This window comes from Erpetoichthys calabaricus, chromosome 5 (genome assembly GCF_900747795.2).
Source record: "Erpetoichthys calabaricus chromosome 5, fErpCal1.3, whole genome shotgun sequence".
In the NCBI taxonomy this organism is placed as follows: Eukaryota; Metazoa; Chordata; class Cladistia; order Polypteriformes; family Polypteridae; genus Erpetoichthys; species Erpetoichthys calabaricus.
The window spans coordinates 47,222,981-47,241,759 of NC_041398.2; the positions used below are offsets into that span (position 1 = coordinate 47,222,981).

Sequence of the window (18,779 nt, forward strand, 5' to 3'; positions counted from 1 at the left end):
ACTTCTTTATGCAAAGAGTTGTGGGATTCTTGAACAAACTACTGAGACAAATAGCTAAAGCAGAAACATTAGCAGCATTCAAGAAGTATCTGGATGAGTTATTGGGACAGCTTAGTTATTAGCTTTATAAACAAATGAGCCTGATGCACCACTGTATGCTGTCTTCTCATTTGTCAAATTTTGTATTTTCTTATGTTGACATTCACTGAGTAAATACTACAAGATTATTAACATATCTACAGTATGTGTGCAGCTGGCTCCAGGGCAAGGACTGTCCATGTCATATTGGCGTAGGTGTTAGTGTAATTAATAGAACTGAATTGTGTATAAATGTTGAGGCATTTTATAATGAAGTGCATATGATATGTGCACTGCTTATTTTTTATAAAACACAAATAGTGACTAACACGAGGTAAATGTTGCTGCCATGTAACTCCAAGAGCCTAGCCAGGTACAGGCAGGTCACTGTCTCCGTGGAATGTCGACGTCCTTCCCAAGTCTGTTCATTTTCTCCAGATGTCTCACATTTCCCTAACATCTGAAAGGTACATGTGTCTAGTTATACAGTAACTCTGAACTGGCACTGTATGAATGATGGTCTGGCACTCCATTTACTGTTTCTTCCTGCCTTATGGCTGATGCTACCTTGGAAGCTACAGACCTCTGATCTCCTGATTCACTAAATGGTTGAATGATGGACCAATTGATAAAGAAAGAGGCACTATGATGACAGTGATTAGGGCTACAAAGGCTCAGTCTCAGTTTTTGGACATGTCACTATCCTTATGGAATTAAGACATACTCCTTTTATTGTGGGTTTTGTCAGTTAGTATTGCTTGACTTACAAGTGCGAACTTTGATGAACTAGTGTCCCATTCAGAGCTGGAACCTGCCTTGTGCCCAAAGTTGCATGGATAGTTTCTTGTACCCTGGGTAGACATAATGTAAGTTGTAAGAACAGAAGAATGCACATTTAATGCATCAGGTAAAGAAAGTACAATATATGATTGTTATGATGAAAGTCTCTCTCCTTGATTCCAAAAAATGGTATCAGGGTATACCAGTAGGTAGACATTTTGACCCTGCCCATTATGGCTGAGAGCGGATACCTCAGGAACAGTTGGTTGCCCATAAAATAAACACTGGAGTTCAGGGCTTAACCCAGACATTATCTTCACCTGCTTTTCCAGGGCAGAACTGTGACAATCTGCAGTCCATCCTCCCAGTGGATAAAAATTCAGAACCAGTCTGAGACTGAGCAGGCAATAAATAGGCACAGTTACTTTCTCCCAGGATAATTGATTAGGTAATGAACATATTGTTAACTTACCCACTAGAACTATGAAACAAAACTCCAAAAAGGAAATCTTCTGAATATATAGGAAACACGCAAACTCTCAAATAATATGTAACAACTATACATTTAATTTTTATAATGCTGTATATGTTGTACAGTGTAGGAATATGAATTCAAAATACAAGCAGCAAATCTTTCTTCCTTTTAAGAGGGGAGTCAAAGAAAAAAAAGCAAACAAAAAGATATTGAGTTTCCTGTTGAAAATAATCCCTTGTATAATGCTCTCCAGATCTCCTCGAGGTGATTTGAAACAGCTGCTGCTCCTTGTTCCAGCATTTTACAACATGTCTCTGTCTTTAGGCTGCCTTAGTTGTACATTTATTACATTGGGTGTCGGTTCCCTTTACATTTTTATGTTTCTAAACTGCTGATGAAGGACAGACAGTTCTGCAGTTGTCTGGTGACGCACGTAAACTATACTGCATACAAATGCTGTCAATGTCAGGTTATGGCCTAATGCCCTACTGGACAATGGTACATTCAGCCTTTCAAGATGTATTGTCTTCTGTATAATCCATCCATCCATCCATTATCCAACCCGCTATATCCTAACTACAGGGTGATGGGGGTCTGCTGGAACCAATCCCAGCCAACGCAGGGCGCAAGGCAGGAAACAAACCTCAGGCAAGATGCCCGCCCACCGCAGGTTTTCTGTATTATTCTCTCCCAAATAAATAACATTTCTGTTTTTTTGTATTCAGAGAAAAGTAGTTCTCATCTATCTACTCCTTTAACCTTCTTAGCGTTAAATTTTTTCTCAAAAAAACATTAAATGCGTTGCATTTCTTTGGCTTAAAACATTTCATTTTATTAAATCTCATCTTTCTACTATAAAACGTACAAAACACTACAAGTACCAAGTCATAAGTGTAGAAAGTATAATAATGATACAAATAATAATAATAATGATTAATAATATGAACAACACACTGCACATGTGCAAGTGATGTGAGCATCACTTTCGGTTTCACCACCATTTCAATTTCACTGCCTGAAGACAGATTCAGCTCATCATCACTGCTGATTAGAGGTATTTCTTATGAGACGCCATGGTAAGGCTAGGAGAAGCCGCGTCTACACGGTTGCTTGGGTAATGCTTGGGCCTGACACTTACACAAGACATGCCTATACCATTGCCTGAGTAACACTTGGCACTAACGTTGTTGGCAATTTTACAGCCTGAGTAAACCTTGGGTCTTACACAAGATGCATCTATACTGTTGCCCGCATGACACTTGGGACTAGTGCTTTTAGCACTTTTTTACCATCCAAGTTATGCTTGGGTCTAACACTAAGGAGGTTAATTCAATGACACAATTAATGTTTTCGTATTAGGAAATGTCATTTGGCCTACAAGAAAATTATAATTGAGTATCATCTGCATACGAATTTAAATAAATGTTATGTTTTCTAATTATAGTTCCCAACAGAAGGGTTTAAAGTGAAAACAGTAAATGTCTGAGTACTGAACCCTGCGGGACACCATATTTAACTTCTGAATATGCACTTGCATTTATTTAGCAAAAAAAAACTGCAAATGGAGACAAACGTTACATGACGTCAATAACGTCATTAAGCACACACTTATCATTGTTCTTAATCTTTGTAGTTTACATGTTCCTTTCTAGTGATTTATCTACATAGTTTTGTATTTTTTTGTTTTTATTGTATTTATATTTGTTGCCTGATTTTTTACTGTGGTCTGTTCTGACAAACTGTCTGGCTGATAAGGCAATATCAGGAACAGATGGAACAGGAAGTGCAAAGACCATAAGAAACTAAGTTGAAATGGTCTATACTTTATCATAAGAATCCACAATACCTGTAGAAGTAATGTGGATAATGAGCCACTAGAGAGTTGGGCACTTTGTAAGTTTGTAGATAGGGAACCCATAATAAGGCAGATGCCTAAAGGTGCATGCCACATAGATATGCGGACTACCCTGGAGACAACTGTAGAATAGGCACTAAATTAATTAGACATAATAATAAAAATAATAATAATAATTCTTTACATTTATATAGTGCTTTTCTCACTACTCAAAGTGCTTTACATAATGAGTTGGAAGCCACTTCAATCACCACTAATGTGCAATATTCACTTGGATGATGTAACAGCAGCCATTTTGCACCAGTACGCTAACAACACATTAGCTGTTAGGTGGTGAAGGGATGAAAAATAGTTAGCCAATTAGAAACGGGATGACTATGGTGCCAGAATGACTAGGCTGTGGTGGGCAATTTAGTCAGGAGTTTGGGATACACCCTACTGTTTATGAAGGATGTCCAGTTATCTTTTATGACCACAGAGAGTCAGGACCTTGATTTTACATGTCATCTGAAGGACGGTGTCATTTTTATAGCACACTGTCCCCATCACTGCACTGGGGCATTGGATCCACATTCAGACCATAGGGTAAGTGGCCTCTGCTGGGCTCACCAACACCACTTCCAACAGCAACCCAAGCTAGTCCTGGTTGGTCTCCCATCCAAGTACTGGCTGGGCCTAAGAATGCTTAGCTTGTGGTATGGCTGCAGTATGATCAGATGAACTGGCCAAAGTCTGGAAAACCTCTGAGTGGCAACAGAGGACATTTATGGTACAGATGGGGTCCTACTTCATATTGTATAGGATGTGCAGCATTCATGCCATCAATTATAACTTTATATAGGCATTGAGGTTATGGGTGTAGGTAATCTAGGGACACTAGAGGAAACTCTGGTGAGATTGTCTTGTGGCTTTCTGAGGGCCTTCCTGACTCAAGAAGTAATTCTGAGGATTGCTGCAGAAATTACACATAGGAGGGTATAATGCTATCTCAGTTTCAATTCCCTTGTGAGCTTACACTTTATGAGGTTAGTTAGACAAGGGCTTAACTTGGCAGCAAGAACATTTTGAATTTGAACAGGAGAACAGGAGACTTAGACCAACAAAGCTCATTGTTCAACTAGCAATGAATAACAATGAGTCCATTTATGAAAGTGTCTAAAGGCATACTTTCTTCCACACTTCTTGGTCTTTTATTCCTTGTGACTACAGTTCTCTGTGTGTAGGAAAACTTTGTAATGTTCATGTGAAATTTACCTTTAACAGATTTTCCACTGTGAACCTGTGTTCTTGTTGAAGAGTTCATTTTAAAACAACAGCTGTAGTACACTGTACTAATTCCCTTCATAGTTTTGATCATTTCATTCATGTCACCTCTCAATCTCCATTTGCATGAACGGAAAAGGTTCTGCTTCTTCAGTCTTTTGCCATAACTCAGGATGTGCAAGTCTGCAACCCATTTACTTACTGTTAAATCAGCCAATTTGCTCTAGTGGGAGACTACCTTTATTTGTGTTTGCAACAATAAATTTTGGATAATGATAAGGTGAGTAATTCACCCTACCTTATAGGCCGGGATCAAAAATGTTTAGCTAGATCCTTTGAGGCAGCTATTGTTTAATCTATATCTTTTTTATTACTTTACTTTTTACTATTATTTATCTTTCTCTTCTTTTTTTTGTTTTGTAGTAAACAACCAGTTTGACAAAAAATCTAATCATTGGCGTACTTTTCTCCAGGCTAGGGTGGCACACAGATGAGAGAGGTGACCTCTGTTGCATTATTCCCTCATTTATGTTTATTATGTTACGTATTGGATATTTTGAAAGGTATTTCAAAATTAAACAATTTATCATCTGCTGTGGGCTGGTGCCCGTCCCGGGGTTTGTTCCTGCCTTGCGCCCTGTGCTGGATGGGATTGCAGCTAACCAATCCAGCAGACCCCCGTGACCCTGTGTTAGGATATAGCAGGTTGAGTAATGACTGACTGACTGATGACTGACAATTTATCATTATTATGAAACTTTCCTTGATTTCATAGATGTCTTCTTGAAGATGTTTCCTGTTCCGACTGTAATTTTCTGCCCTCTGCTCTCTCATTGATGACTCCTTCTTCAGTGTTCCTACAATCTTTTGACACTTCTCTTACAACTACACATCCTACTGATTGGCTTCATTTATAATGCCCTGTTAATATACATTGTTAATACATGCCTAATACAATGCTTTGTTAATAAATTAATAAAAAATGTATGTATAAAACAAGATTTTTTAAATCAGGGTGCTAAAGTGATGCAGTGGTTGTCTTTCTGGGTTTGAATTCAACACTATGTTGTTATTTGTGAGAAGTTTGCATGTTTTGTCCATGTATGCATGGTTTTCTCCAGGCACTCTAGTTTTCCCACCACAGCTTTAAAGACTAATGTCGATTGGCATAATTTGTCAAAGTGTTTTTCATAGTGAATTTCCTGGGTTCATTGGTGATCTTTTAAGCAAAATTGAAAATTTGCTGCATATCATTAAAGAGCTGTAGTAGCTATATTACATGGAGATGTCACTAGAAGATCTGCACTACCTGCCAAATTTGCATTGTGCAGTCACACATGCACAGAACTTTCACACATGCATATTGTGAGCATAATTCATCTCACACTTTATGGTGCTGTATAAGTGAATAAGTTACGGCATATACATACAGGTGTCTGGTCACTACCTGATTGGTACTATTGGCAGATAGCGCCTTGTATGCATTTAAAAAAGAGATCCATTTGCTGATCTTAGTAAGAATACTATGAAAGCATTTAATCGTTCTGCTTAGATCTATTGTATGTTGTGTATTCACTGCTGGATTAAGTATGTTATGCTCCTTGCAATGTAGCACAGATTGGGTAGTGACAGTAACAGCCCCTGAGTGTTTAACACTAATCCCTTACATCACCTGCTCTGTGGGTGTTAGTTAGTTGTAGTGACAGGAGCTTGTGAAACACCGTGAAAGATATAGGACTCAAAGTATTGCAACCTTACAGTTCAGGTCACATGTTCAGCCTCAAAAATTGGTCTAACATAGTTTTCAGACGCATCACTAACCCTCAGGAACAATTAAAGGACCATGCTGGACCATTATAATCAACTCAAAGTTAGTTCAGTTTCCCTTTTACTACATTTCACAGAGCTTGTCGAAATAATCAAACTTTTCTACTTTTTTGCCAAACTCAAGGTCAAGTGAGTTCATTGGGCTTCACTCATTACTACTAAAAACGCTTGTGTTAGTACTGTAGATGGAAATTCTATGTTGATCCAGTGTGAGTTTTTGTGCACAAATGGGTGTGGTATTGTACTGGCAGTCTGTGCAGAACTGTTTCCTCCGGCACTTCACTACCCCAACTAGATTAGGAATGTTTGAGAATATTGATGTTGTACTATTATATACTAGATTTATATTATATCTTAAACTATATAAGGCATGTTAGAAGGCAAACAATATTAGAGTAACACATTAAAATTGAGCAGTATAGCAAATAAAATTAAGACAGTGCTCAATGATACAAGGAAGAGCTCAGAAGCATTGGACAGAGCTACAAGATTCAAGACACTGAGATAACAAGATAAGCACAGAGTAGACCTCAGCTGCTTGGGTTCCTGCAGCTCATCTTTCTGACTGACTTCCCAAGAGGAAAGGCTGCTCTGAAATTAATTACAATGTTATTACCACACCAGGAGAAGCTGACTAAGATGCTCCATCTGCTCAGATTGGAAATATGCCTTCACACCCTCAGTGCTCTCTGCTATCAAAGCCACACCATGACCCGCAATTTAAAAGGAGACCAAATGCTGTAGAATGAAACGTCAATTGCCAGAAAAGTCTGAGTAAAATTACTTTGAATAACAGGAGGCTCACATCTTAGTTTTATTTCCAAAAACATTAAGGAAATGCCAAAAGGAACAAAAAAAGTGGCCTTGTGTTGCACAAATTCAGAAAGATTGTGTTTCGCGAGAGGCTTTCATTCTGTGAGCCTGCAGGCTTCAAAGGCAAAAGGGAAGGTTGGTACTTAATGCTGTTTATTTGCCAAGCATTGCACAAGCCAAGCACATTTTTACATAAGTTTCTTTTCACAGATGTCACATGCTGGCCTTGTTTTGGTCCCTTCTTTTTCTTATTTCATTTTTACTTGTATGCCATGCATCAGATATATACATTGAAACAAGTTTAGTAGAAGTGTTTTTAATTTGCAGTGCACTTTAGTCCAATAAATGGTTAATTTGAGTATCTGTGTATCTTTGTGCAAAGTGGCAACTTCACCTGTGCTGGTCACCCATTGTGCAAGGTCCAAACCCAAGAACAGTTGTCAAAAATTTGCATTTTAAAGGCATCCAGCCTGTTGTATAACATCTTTCATAATGGGAATTCTCAACAAAATCACAAGGAACAAATTATATACAACACCCCATTTTCAAAGAAATTGGAAAAGTATATAAAATGGAAATAAAAGAGAAACCAGTGATTTGTGAAAGCCGTTTTATAGAATTTAATTGAAAACAGTTCAAAGACAAGATATTTAGTGTTTATCCTCATAAACATCAAATAAATTTGCAAGTATGAGCTAATTCTGATTTTGTACAATACATTCCACAAAAGCTGAGACCGATGCCTATTTACTTATGAAATGTGTCAAAAAATCTGTTTACAACTTTCCATGCATAAATAGGTGACACTGTCATGACTAGGTATAAATGGACCATCCACAAAAGGCTATGTTATTTACAAGCAAGAGTGGGTCAAGGCCCGACACTTTATACTAAGCTTTGTGAGCGAATAGCTGAATAGTTTAGTTCTCAACACATGATTGCAAAGAAGTTAGGGATCTCACCATTTACATTCCATAACATCACTACAAAATTTAGAGAATATGGGGATATTGATGGGCATAAAAGGGCAAGGTTGTGAACCTATTAAATGCCGTGATCATGGAGACATCTCCATAAAAAGAGGACATTCTTCTGTAGTAAGTATAACCACATGGGATAAGGAGTACTTTAGAAAACTATTTTAAATAAACACAGTTCATTGAAACACCTACAAATGCAAGCTAAAACTATACCAGACATGACAGAATCTATACTGTACATCAACAAAATTCACAAATACCAGCGACTTGTTTGACTAAAACTCATCTGAGACGGACTGAGGCAAAGTGGAAATGTGTGCTGTAGTCTGATGAGTCCACCTATCAACTTGTGTTTGGAGAAAATGGACACGGTGTTGTTCTCCAGGACAAAGAGGAAAAGGATCATCCCAATTATTACCAATGTACAGTTCAAAAACCGACCTCTGTAATGGAATGAGAGTATGTTAGTGGCCATTTAATGGAAAATCTGCACAACTAACGCTAAAGGCTGCATAAACAGAGCATCATATGCTGCCATCTAGACAACGTCATGTTCAGGGACATCCTTGTTTGTTTCAGCAAGACAACACAAGTATTACAACAGTGTGGCTTTGCAGTCGAAGAGTGCTGGTGATAGACTGGCACACCTGCATTCCAGACATGTCTCCCATTATGAAGCACAAAATACACCATGGAGACCACAGACTGTTGAGCAGCTTAAGCCCTATATCAAGCATAATGGCAAAGAAAATCCCCCTGTCAATTATTATTACAATAATTAGAGTTCTCAGTTCTCAAATTATTATTGAATGTTATTAAAAGGAAAGGTGATGTGAAACAGTGGTGAGTTGCAGACATCATATTTAGAATTAGAGTATATTTAGCGAAACAAAAATAGTTGATTAGTTTAAATTTTAACTATCTTGTCTTTGTTCTGTTTCCAATTCAGTATGGGTAACAAAGCTTTTGCAAATAACTGCTTTCTATTTTCATCACATTTTAAATCTAGTCATGACTTTTTTGCATTTATTATTATAATCTATATATATAAAAGCCAAATACCACTGACTCACTCATCACGAAATCTCCCAAACCATAAGGACTTGAAATTTGGAATGGTGGTTACCCTTAGCCCACAGGTGCTCGCTAAGAAATGGTTTTAAAAATTTTGTGGTCCAAGCGTGTTTTGTATGTACTATATGTCTGTCTGCTTTTCACGAGAGAATTACTTAATGGATTTAGATCTGGTTGTTTTCTATAATTTGCTTGAACTTTCCAGTTGATTTTGTGACTTCTCTCATCACGCTAAGTACCATAGTTCGCTTGTATTTATGGAAATCCAAGAGAGTGGCTGTGGGCCGAGAGCAGGGGGGCAGGTCCTTCCTCATTCACTCGCCAGCCTCTGTTCGAGTTGGTCAACATCTCACCACGTGTTGGAGTGCACCTTGCTTCCGCTTAGCTAACTATACCTATTTGTTCAACAGACATTATCATCTACAGATTGTTAAGGAGTAACCTTTGACGTTTTTGGGAGAAAAATCAGAGCTCCATGTGTTTTACAGGGTAGCTGCTGATTGCCAGAGATATCACGGCCATGTGCTTTTCTCCTCACGTGGGGAACACTCTCCCATCAGAGCTGAGCACAATCAGATATAGTGCCAACATCTATTGATTTTTAAAGTTTGTCCTGTTTCATTACTATGTGGGCGCAGCCATGGGGTACAGCTATCTATATATATATATAAAAGTCAATGTATGTGTGTGTATATATTTATGTATGTTCCAGCATCATTTCTGAATGGCTGAAGCGATTTTCATGAAACTTGGTACACATGTTTCTCATTGGTCGACTAAAAATATTGCAGGGTGAAATCAACCCTAACCCACCCCCATCTACGGATCTTGCTCTTGTATGCATGTTATCATCCAGTTGACACTCGGAATGACCACCAGAGGATGAACTGGAGGTGACTGCCAGCATTTTCTATGTTTGAGCACCACCGCGTCCCTGTTGCTTTTGAAATTTAATAGAGTTCGCCGGTTCCAAGCGTCAACTAGATGATAACATACATACAAGACCACAAGACAAGCACATTAGTGAGTCATCATTGTTTGTTAATTTATTTTTATTTTTAAAGTTGTTTTTTTTAATTATATTTTTCTCAAACAATTAAAAAAACTACTTTATTTTCCTCCCGGACAACGCTGGGTATTTCAGCTAGTAAATATATATTTACTACAAATAAGCTAAAATACAGATAAAAAGTTCACAGTTGTCCTATGAACCCTTCTGCTATAATCCACAGGCTACGAGAATGTGTAGGTCTTACCCACTGTGATGCTGCTGCTCTTCCAGCTCAGTCTTGCATCTGGAAAGAGAAGCCATGGTTCAGATTATTGAGCTCAGGTAGAATGAATCTCAGCGGCTTTGCTTCTACCTTCCCAGTATGCTGTGATCACCAAGTGCTTATCCCTGGGTGTTTTGACCAGTCTGCCTCCAGTCTTTGGTTAGTTTTTATGTTGGAATTTACAGATCTTGACAAGCATATGGTAATGGGCTCCAAGAGCTATACTGAACTGCCATTTATCATTACCATTTACCTCAGGACTACATGTCTGTCTGCCTAATATTGGGACCTATCTGGTCTCCATGACGTTGGGAATTCTGTACAATCCATGTAGGTAGTAGTGACATGTTGCATGTTGAATAGCCCATACAATAAAAATGTCACTGTACAAGTGACAAGAAGGATTCTATGAACCTATGAGTTGTTCCAGGCTGTGGGTCATCCTCAAGACATTCAGTGGGCCTGAACTATGCTTTGACATTTCCTGGCTCCTGAATTCTATGAGGATAATGCCACAGTACAGCTCAATACTGAAGGGAGAACTGAATGAAGAACATATGCTTAAGAAAAAAAAGACCAGCCATCTTGTAAAAATAATAGCTGTAAACCTTTAGTTTGACTTTCTGGTTCTTTTTAATTTTTGCTGCTGCAGTATTATATATTTTGTGATATTTGTCTTGCACACAGTAAAATCACTAGTGTTAAATTAACACTTTAAGCATGTAAGGAACACCTACAACTGAATGTATGGAACCAACAATTCCATGTTTACACATATTAACACTGTTGATTTTGGCATGCAATCAGCTGGTAAACACTGAGAAACATTCTGAAGCTCCCATACAGCAGGAATTAATTTATTTAACATTTCTCTACTCAATGTAGGCCATTGACTGAAGCACCCAAAGGATGAAACAAACTCTGTGGTGTTTCCCAAAGGGCAAGGGGTTGCTAATTAGGAAGGCTTGGCACAGACAGTGACAGTAGTGTCAGAGGTATGAAAGACACATCCTGCCAGAGGCCATTCATGTTGTCATGCTAGTATGGAGTGAAGGAGAGTAAGTGTACTATAATGCATGTCCTGATAAAGCAACAGACAGGAATGGTAGTGTAGGAGAGAGTAATATTAGACATGAACAAAAAAAAAAACACAGGCTTTGGTACACGCACCCAACAGATGTCAGAAGCTTCTGACTTCAGAGAAAGAGTGAAGCCATGGAGAGTTGGCAGATGGTCAGAATCCCTTCTGACCGATAGAGGGTAGCATAAAGAACCATGTTGCCTTTCTAAGGTTTGGAAAGACTGGTTGAAGTCCAAATATTACCCCGTAAGTTCATTAGATTGCAGCGCAGCATCCCAAAATAAAAGTAGTGGGACAATATACTCCTTTGAAATAAGAAATTGCCTAGATGAATTGGCTACAGGAGGCTCAGGAGAAATCAAAGTGCACTAGGACTTTGTGGGCCTAAAACATTACAGACCAGTTGATAAACCTGAAAGTGGCCCCAAGTTGCCCCAAGTTGGAGTTGGACTTTAAACCTTCAAGCTGGAAGTACTTTGAGTTTAGGGTGGAGAAGTAAGTGGAGGCAAAACCTCAATGGTGGACCAATGAGAGGGCAAGATTAAGGGCGGAAAGGACGAGAAAGCCTTGTGGGGTACTTTGGAAGTGAGCATAGCCCTAAGTTTATTAGTGTGTAAAATTAATTTTGTTACAGTGTTATGATATTAATGCTAGTTCTGATTATTATGTATGTTTATTATTATGAGATTATCTGGCTGTAGTTTCACTTGCCTATGGGTGGTGCTTCTTTGCTGGTCATGTGATTGCCAGTGCTGCGGCATATAATATCGGCTTGAAATTGTTATTTAATATTGTGGACTGCTATTTCAAAAGTCCAAGATTTGAATATGAATAAAAAAACAAACAACTACTCACATTTTCTTTTAAATTACATATCATCTGTCTAGTTTTGATGGTCTGGCACCATTTTTGTTTTACGACATCAACTTTTATCCCTCATTTTGGCTTTGAATTTTTTATTACTTTGATATGAATACCTTCTAGCTATTTGACTCTCCTTCTGGTCCTTGTCCTTTTACTCTCTCATGTCCTGGTCTATTCATTGTATTTGTCCTTTTCTAACAAGATTTTTTTTCCACCTGGGTCAATTCAGATCACATTGTTTCTTAGTCCTGCCTTTGGTCTCCATTTATCCTTTTATTATTTCATTAGGCAGAAGCTTATGGCTTCTAAGAAGACTTAGCATTAGGTATTCCTGTTTGTTTTTGTTTTCTGAAATGTTCACATTGTATATTATGTGTTTTCCCTTTGCCCATCCTTTGAGTGTTTTACACAATAAACATAATTTTTCCATTTTGCATTGACCACATTGTCATTTATTATAGCTGCACTGGCTTGCTAAAAGCCCTCCATATCTATTGTGCACCTCTGAGGCTGCTGCCCTAGCTTGCCTTGGAAGAGATTATAGAAAATGTACTGTTGCTGTACTAATAGAAATATTTCAATTCAGGTTCCCTTGAAGTGGACCTTATAAAGGCAGCAATGAAAGACTGAGACAGAGAGAATTATTTTCTCCAGGTAAGAGATCACCTCAGGGTGTATGAAGGAAGGACGATCAGCAGATGCCATCAGTGCCTGAACCTCTTTACTAGAAAAGAGGAGAGGAAGTCGAGTCACAAAACCTCTTAGCTAACAGCTGGCAATAACAACAACAGATTTGCGCAATAGGGATCTTGTCTGGACCACATGCATTGTTCAATCACTGTGTTTGTGTTCTGCATTTCTTTCAAGATCATCCTAAATGTTTGTGAAATGAATGCAGTGCTGAGTCATTTTAGCCCCTTTCAAGTACTGGACATATCTACTAGCAGATGACGGTTAGGATGTGCTTCTTGAAACTATTTACCAGGAAGGTCCAAGTGCAGAATATTGTGTACATTATTTTCTTGTTATGATTTTTCTTATTATTAAGGTATGTAAAATATCACACTCAGGAAGAATACAAGATTACTCAAAAGCAACTCAGTGACTAAGTACTAATGAGTAAGGGGAATCTTGGTAAGCAGGTTTTGGACTAGGAACATGATTGAACCACTTTGCATTACAGCAGAACGTTGATTATCCAAACTAATTTGGTTCAAGTTAATTGGTTAATCAAATATTTTGAATAATCAAACATACATAAGAATACCCCATTTATACAAAACAAATCTAATTCAATTTTTGTATGCAAGGATTATTACTACTGTACTTTGAAATGTGAATTATTAAAAGATAGCTAAAATGCCCATCATTTCCCAGATATAAATAAATGGAAACTGTCTTTGGTAACCTAACATGGCTAAATACAACCTATAATAAGACTAAAAGACATACTCTTAGACAAAAATTGTAGTCCAGCAAAGCAAGATATCTGTTATCTAAATTAGTTGGGAAGAAAATGCTATACCCCATTTCTTTGAATCCATTTTGGCCAGGAGAAATGCTGGTGTGCATTGATGATGCTGTTCCCCCATCAGCTCCAGCACACTCTTGTTACCTGGTATTAGCTGCAGTTGCCAAGTTTGGCCAGAGTTTTGTTTTTGGGTTGCCTCCTCTTCCCAATATGCCATATAGCGTACAGTATATGTTAAACTGGACCAACTGCAACACACATGCAAAATTATTTTGTGTGATTGACAGACGAACAAACAGACAAACGGCTTAAAATTTTATTAAAGTTGATAATTGATTTCAGAAATAATTTGTACATAGCAACCAAATCATTTTGAAGACATATTGCATATTCTATTTATTTTCAACTTACCTAATTGTTTCATGTGGTTTTAGCTATAAACCATACTTTCTTTTACATAAACAGAAATACACGAATACAAGTGATTCCAGACAAATAAGAGTATAATGAATCTTGGGGATTTTTTTTAACCATTAAGGACTGCTTTTTTTTTCACAGTGAGGTCTTCTTAATGGCAGGATGTCTGTAGAATTGCGTTCGGACTGTCGTTTACACCATGCCATTGCAGTTTCTCATCATTACCTCACATATTTTTCATTTGATCTGCAGCCTTCTTCTCTATGTGCAAAAGCATGGTGAAATATATTCTGTTGCAAAGTGTGGAAAGGAGGGTGCAGATAGAGACAGACCAGCATGCAATTTGGAAGGCTTCTTCTATGCTAACATCCATTGGCTGTGGTGTATGGCTGCTGGAAAGTCTCCAAAAGGAACCAGACTTGGATCAGCTTACAGCATTGGGGAAAGTGAGCAGAGATGGAGTTACCTCTGATGCAAAATGAGCAGTTTGAGGAGTTAGCAGCAACAGCACATGGAGCCACATAGAAACAGCCATGGAAGTTCAGAGGATGATGGAGAGCTGGGCTGCAGAATAACCCTTAGGGAGCAATTGCTTTACACCCCAAACCACTTTAAAAACCCTCCAAAACACGTTTTATTGGGTTTCACATTTCATAAATGAACGTAAAATGAAACTATACTGTTTTGCTTATCATTAGCTATACAGCATATATTTTCAAATAAGTAACCTGAAATGTATGCATTAAGTAACACTGTATTTAAGCACAGCAACCAATGCACTAAAAGTAAATACCAGAAATGTTTGGTGGTGATGATGGTTCAGATAATTCTGCTATATTTTTTATGCAAAATTTTTATTTCTGTTGTTAATATATAATATTTTCACATTATTTGTGTAATGCCATTATGGCTCCATTCTGTTGTCTGTTGTCCGGCCAGCCTTATTAATTTATTGTAAAAACACCAATTTGCAGGTATGACATAAGGTGAATGACACTGTGTTGCTGGTATTAAAAATGGCTGCGCACTTAAAAAAAGATCTCTGAATTTTTTTTTTATTAGGGAAATATTGACTTGCTTATTTACTTATTCCAGTAGTCATCTACCAGATGGTATGGAGGGTTTGCAAATGCATTTCCTGGTGGTTTTGTCACTAACCCTGGTTATTGCTTGCATTCACATAACTCCACAGTCTAGCAGGATCTTCCCATTTTCCAAGTAGTTCATTATCTTTGGCTATGGCTTAAGCCTTCAAGTCTTGCTTCCAGGACTTGACTGGGATAGCATTCTGCATCCATCCACTGCTGCTCAAGTTGTCTGAGTTGAGGTTTAATTTAATAATGCAGATCCTCAGTCAATTCCTTTTGATTCCCCCAGCCACTCTCTGAAGGTAACTCCTTTCTTCTGCTTGAAGTCTGCTCTTGGCTTTGTGTTTTCTAAGATTTTGTTCTCTTGAGAAACTTTAAAATAATTGCATAGACAATTTTACCTGGAGCTGCCATGCTTGAATTTTATTTCATGACTCATCTTGCCATCTCCCCTAATATTTACCGAAGGTATTTCTAGTTCCACGTTTATTCTAAGATCTCCCCTTCAGCAGTAGCCTAGTTAATGACCTGTGTTCTTGGTATGACCATGTTTACTGTCTCTAAACGTAATTCCATCTTTCTTTTAGTAAGCTCTCACAACTTTGAATTTAGGTCAGAATCAAGTTTTTCACTAGATATTTCTACGAAGACCAGATCATTGGTCCATAGTAAAACATTTATATTGACCATCCACATCTGCCTGTTTTTTTTTTCATTTCATTTTGGATCAGTCATTTAGGCATCCATTATTATGATGAATAACAAAATATCTCCCTACTTTATATCTATTGTTGTTATAAATTCTGAACAAGTCAAAATAGAAATCCTAACAAAAAAAAAAGTTGTTTTTTTTATCTCTTCATAGATACTTTTTAGACTTTTGTCTTCTTCCGCATTTTTCACATTTGCTCTCTCAGAACTCAGTCGAATGCTTTTTTTATTTCTATGAAACATTCATGCACAAGTTCATTTGCCCTTTGCCCTTACATATATTTATAACAGTAATAAATATTTCATTTAAAATTAGATACTTTAGGCGGCATGGTGGCGCAGTGGGTAGCGCTGCTGCCTCGCAGTTAGGAGACCAGGGTTCGCTTCCTGGGTCCTCCCTGTGTGGAGTTTGCATGTTCTCCCCGTGTCTGCGTGGGTTTCCTCCCACAGTCCAAAGACATGCAGGTTAGGTGCATTGGCATTTCTAAATTGTCCCGTGTGTGTGTGCGTGCGCACCCTGCGGTAGGCTGGCTCCCTGCCCAGGGTTTGTTTCCTACCTTGCACCCTGTGTTTGCTGAGATTGGCTCCAGCAGCCTCCCGTGACCCTGTGTTAGGATATAGCGGGTTGGATAATGGATGGATGGATTAGATACTTTAGTCTGGTCTGAAACATATCCGAGCTTCTTCCAACTTTTTGTTGGAGTATATTTTCTAGAATTCTGCTGGACAGTTTACTTGGGACGCTTAACAACAATATGTCTATATATGGACACCAAGATTTCTTTCCTAGTCTTATGGAACGGAGCTAGTACTGCATAAATATGACCGTTTCATGTATTGCTAAGGACACCTCCTTGAAAGTTATGCCCTTCAGGTAACAATGCGACGGGATAAACGGGAAATTACTTTCTTATGCCGTTGCCCTTTTTTCATTGTACTCTTTTTGTTCCTGTCTATGATTTACAATTATTTTTGCCAAGCCACATATGTCATCCTGGCATTTGTTCTTCTTGCTTCTGTCTTTCACTCTGATTGTTTGCCTTACATCCTTGGCTTAGTTTATTAGATTTCTATTCTCCTGGTTATGACTTTAGCTGCTCTGTCTCCTAATTCCAATATTAATGACAAATGCCGCCACAATGAGCAGTCGGTACACTGCTAAGTGTTAAAGGGGTATCAAAAGCTGCCCAGCTATCCATGTATTTTCTACACTGAATTAATTCAGTCCATTTCCATATGACACATCTGTATCACCACACATTCTGTATTTCAGAATGTCCGCCTCTTGGTCTGGAGTCCTTGAGAGTAAAAGACAACCAGATGCAAGCCTCCTCTAGTGAGCGTTTTGGACTTGGAGCCCACCGAGGAAGACTTAACATACAGGTAAAAATATACATTAAAACTAGAAATATTTTACAAAATGATGTCTATAAGCAGAACCAGATCTACACATGAAAATCAGAATAAACACTCATTGTGAATGAAAAGTGTTTTATGAAATGATCAATGTGAAATAAGGATAAACTGACAGTTTTGTGCTAGTTTTAGTTGAACCAACAACTTCTTGTTTTGCAGACTTTGGAAAGAGAGGAAAAAATACAACTTTGTCTGCTCATCTAAAGAATCACAAAAGCATTTTAATTCTACATATAATTTGTCCCATTGAATATTGACGATTTGGACAATAGTTGGTGTTCACAGTTTGAATCGACTCTTAAATCTAAGGGTGTAGCAGGTTCAAGATGAACATTGTATAATGCACATTAAGATTAGAAGTTAGTGTGATTTTTGTCATCTGGCTAAATCTATGTAGTATATGCAGTAAGTTTAGCTATTATATTAGACTAACAACATTTCAAATTAGTTATGTAAAAATGTATAATTAAATGGTGAAGGCTGATGTTTCAAAGCATAGATCTTAACTTAGCCACCATTCCAGGATCAAAGGCATCAGAATTCTGACAACTTCTCCTGTTTCTATACAGTCAGGAATTGAAGATGGAGACATTTATGATGGTGCTTGGTGTGCCAGGCACAAAGATCAATACCAGTGGCTACAGGTGGATGCCAGAAGACCCACCAGGTTCACAGGAGTCATTCTACAAGGAAGAAGCTCCATCTGGAGGTTAGAGGGGTTGACAAGTGATCACACCTAGTAGGAGGTTGGGATGTGGAGAGAATGATTGCTGCTGTGCTTGCAGACTGGGCGTCAGTACTGTACAGTCTTAAAAATAAAGGTGTCAGAGTGGTTCTTCAGAGCAATGACACGAGGGAACCATTTTTGGCTCCCAAAAGACCCATCCACGTGAATTTTCCAGAAAGACTTAGTTTATTTAGATCTGTAACAGGCTCCATACAGAAAATTGTCATGAATATGGTAACAGATTTGTGAAATAACAATTCATCATGATTTTAAAAGGGTTACTGCTGCATATATACAATAACTGAATGGCCTGTGTCTTATTTTCTGCAGCTGGGACTGGGTAACATCCTACAAAATTCAGTTCAGCAATGATACCTACAAATGGACTACTAGCATGAATGGCACAGAAGAAGCAGTAAGTATTTAATTTTAAAATTATTATTAAATATAAAGTAATATAACATAATAATGCAATATTCTCAAAAGTGTTTTATTTAATTTGGGAAGTGCATCATGCCAGCATCACTAGGCACATGACATGAAACAGCTCTTGATGGGTCACTAGTCCATTGCAGGGCCCTGTCA

The 18,779-nt window shown here is 38.0% G+C and overlaps 1 protein-coding gene across 1 annotated transcript in view; it reads left to right on the forward strand.

The window, feature by feature from the left end:
* The window catches only part of LOC114651657 (probable carboxypeptidase X1), a 115,331-nt gene that overhangs the window by 35,931 nt on the left and 60,621 nt on the right, over positions 1–18,779 (forward strand). The window contains exons 2-4 of the mRNA XM_028801492.2: positions 17,325–17,434; positions 18,037–18,176; positions 18,525–18,609. Of these exons, the coding sequence (XP_028657325.2) occupies positions 17,325–17,434; positions 18,037–18,176; positions 18,525–18,609 (335 nt within the window). The remainder of the gene's footprint in view (positions 1–17,324; positions 17,435–18,036; positions 18,177–18,524; positions 18,610–18,779) is intronic.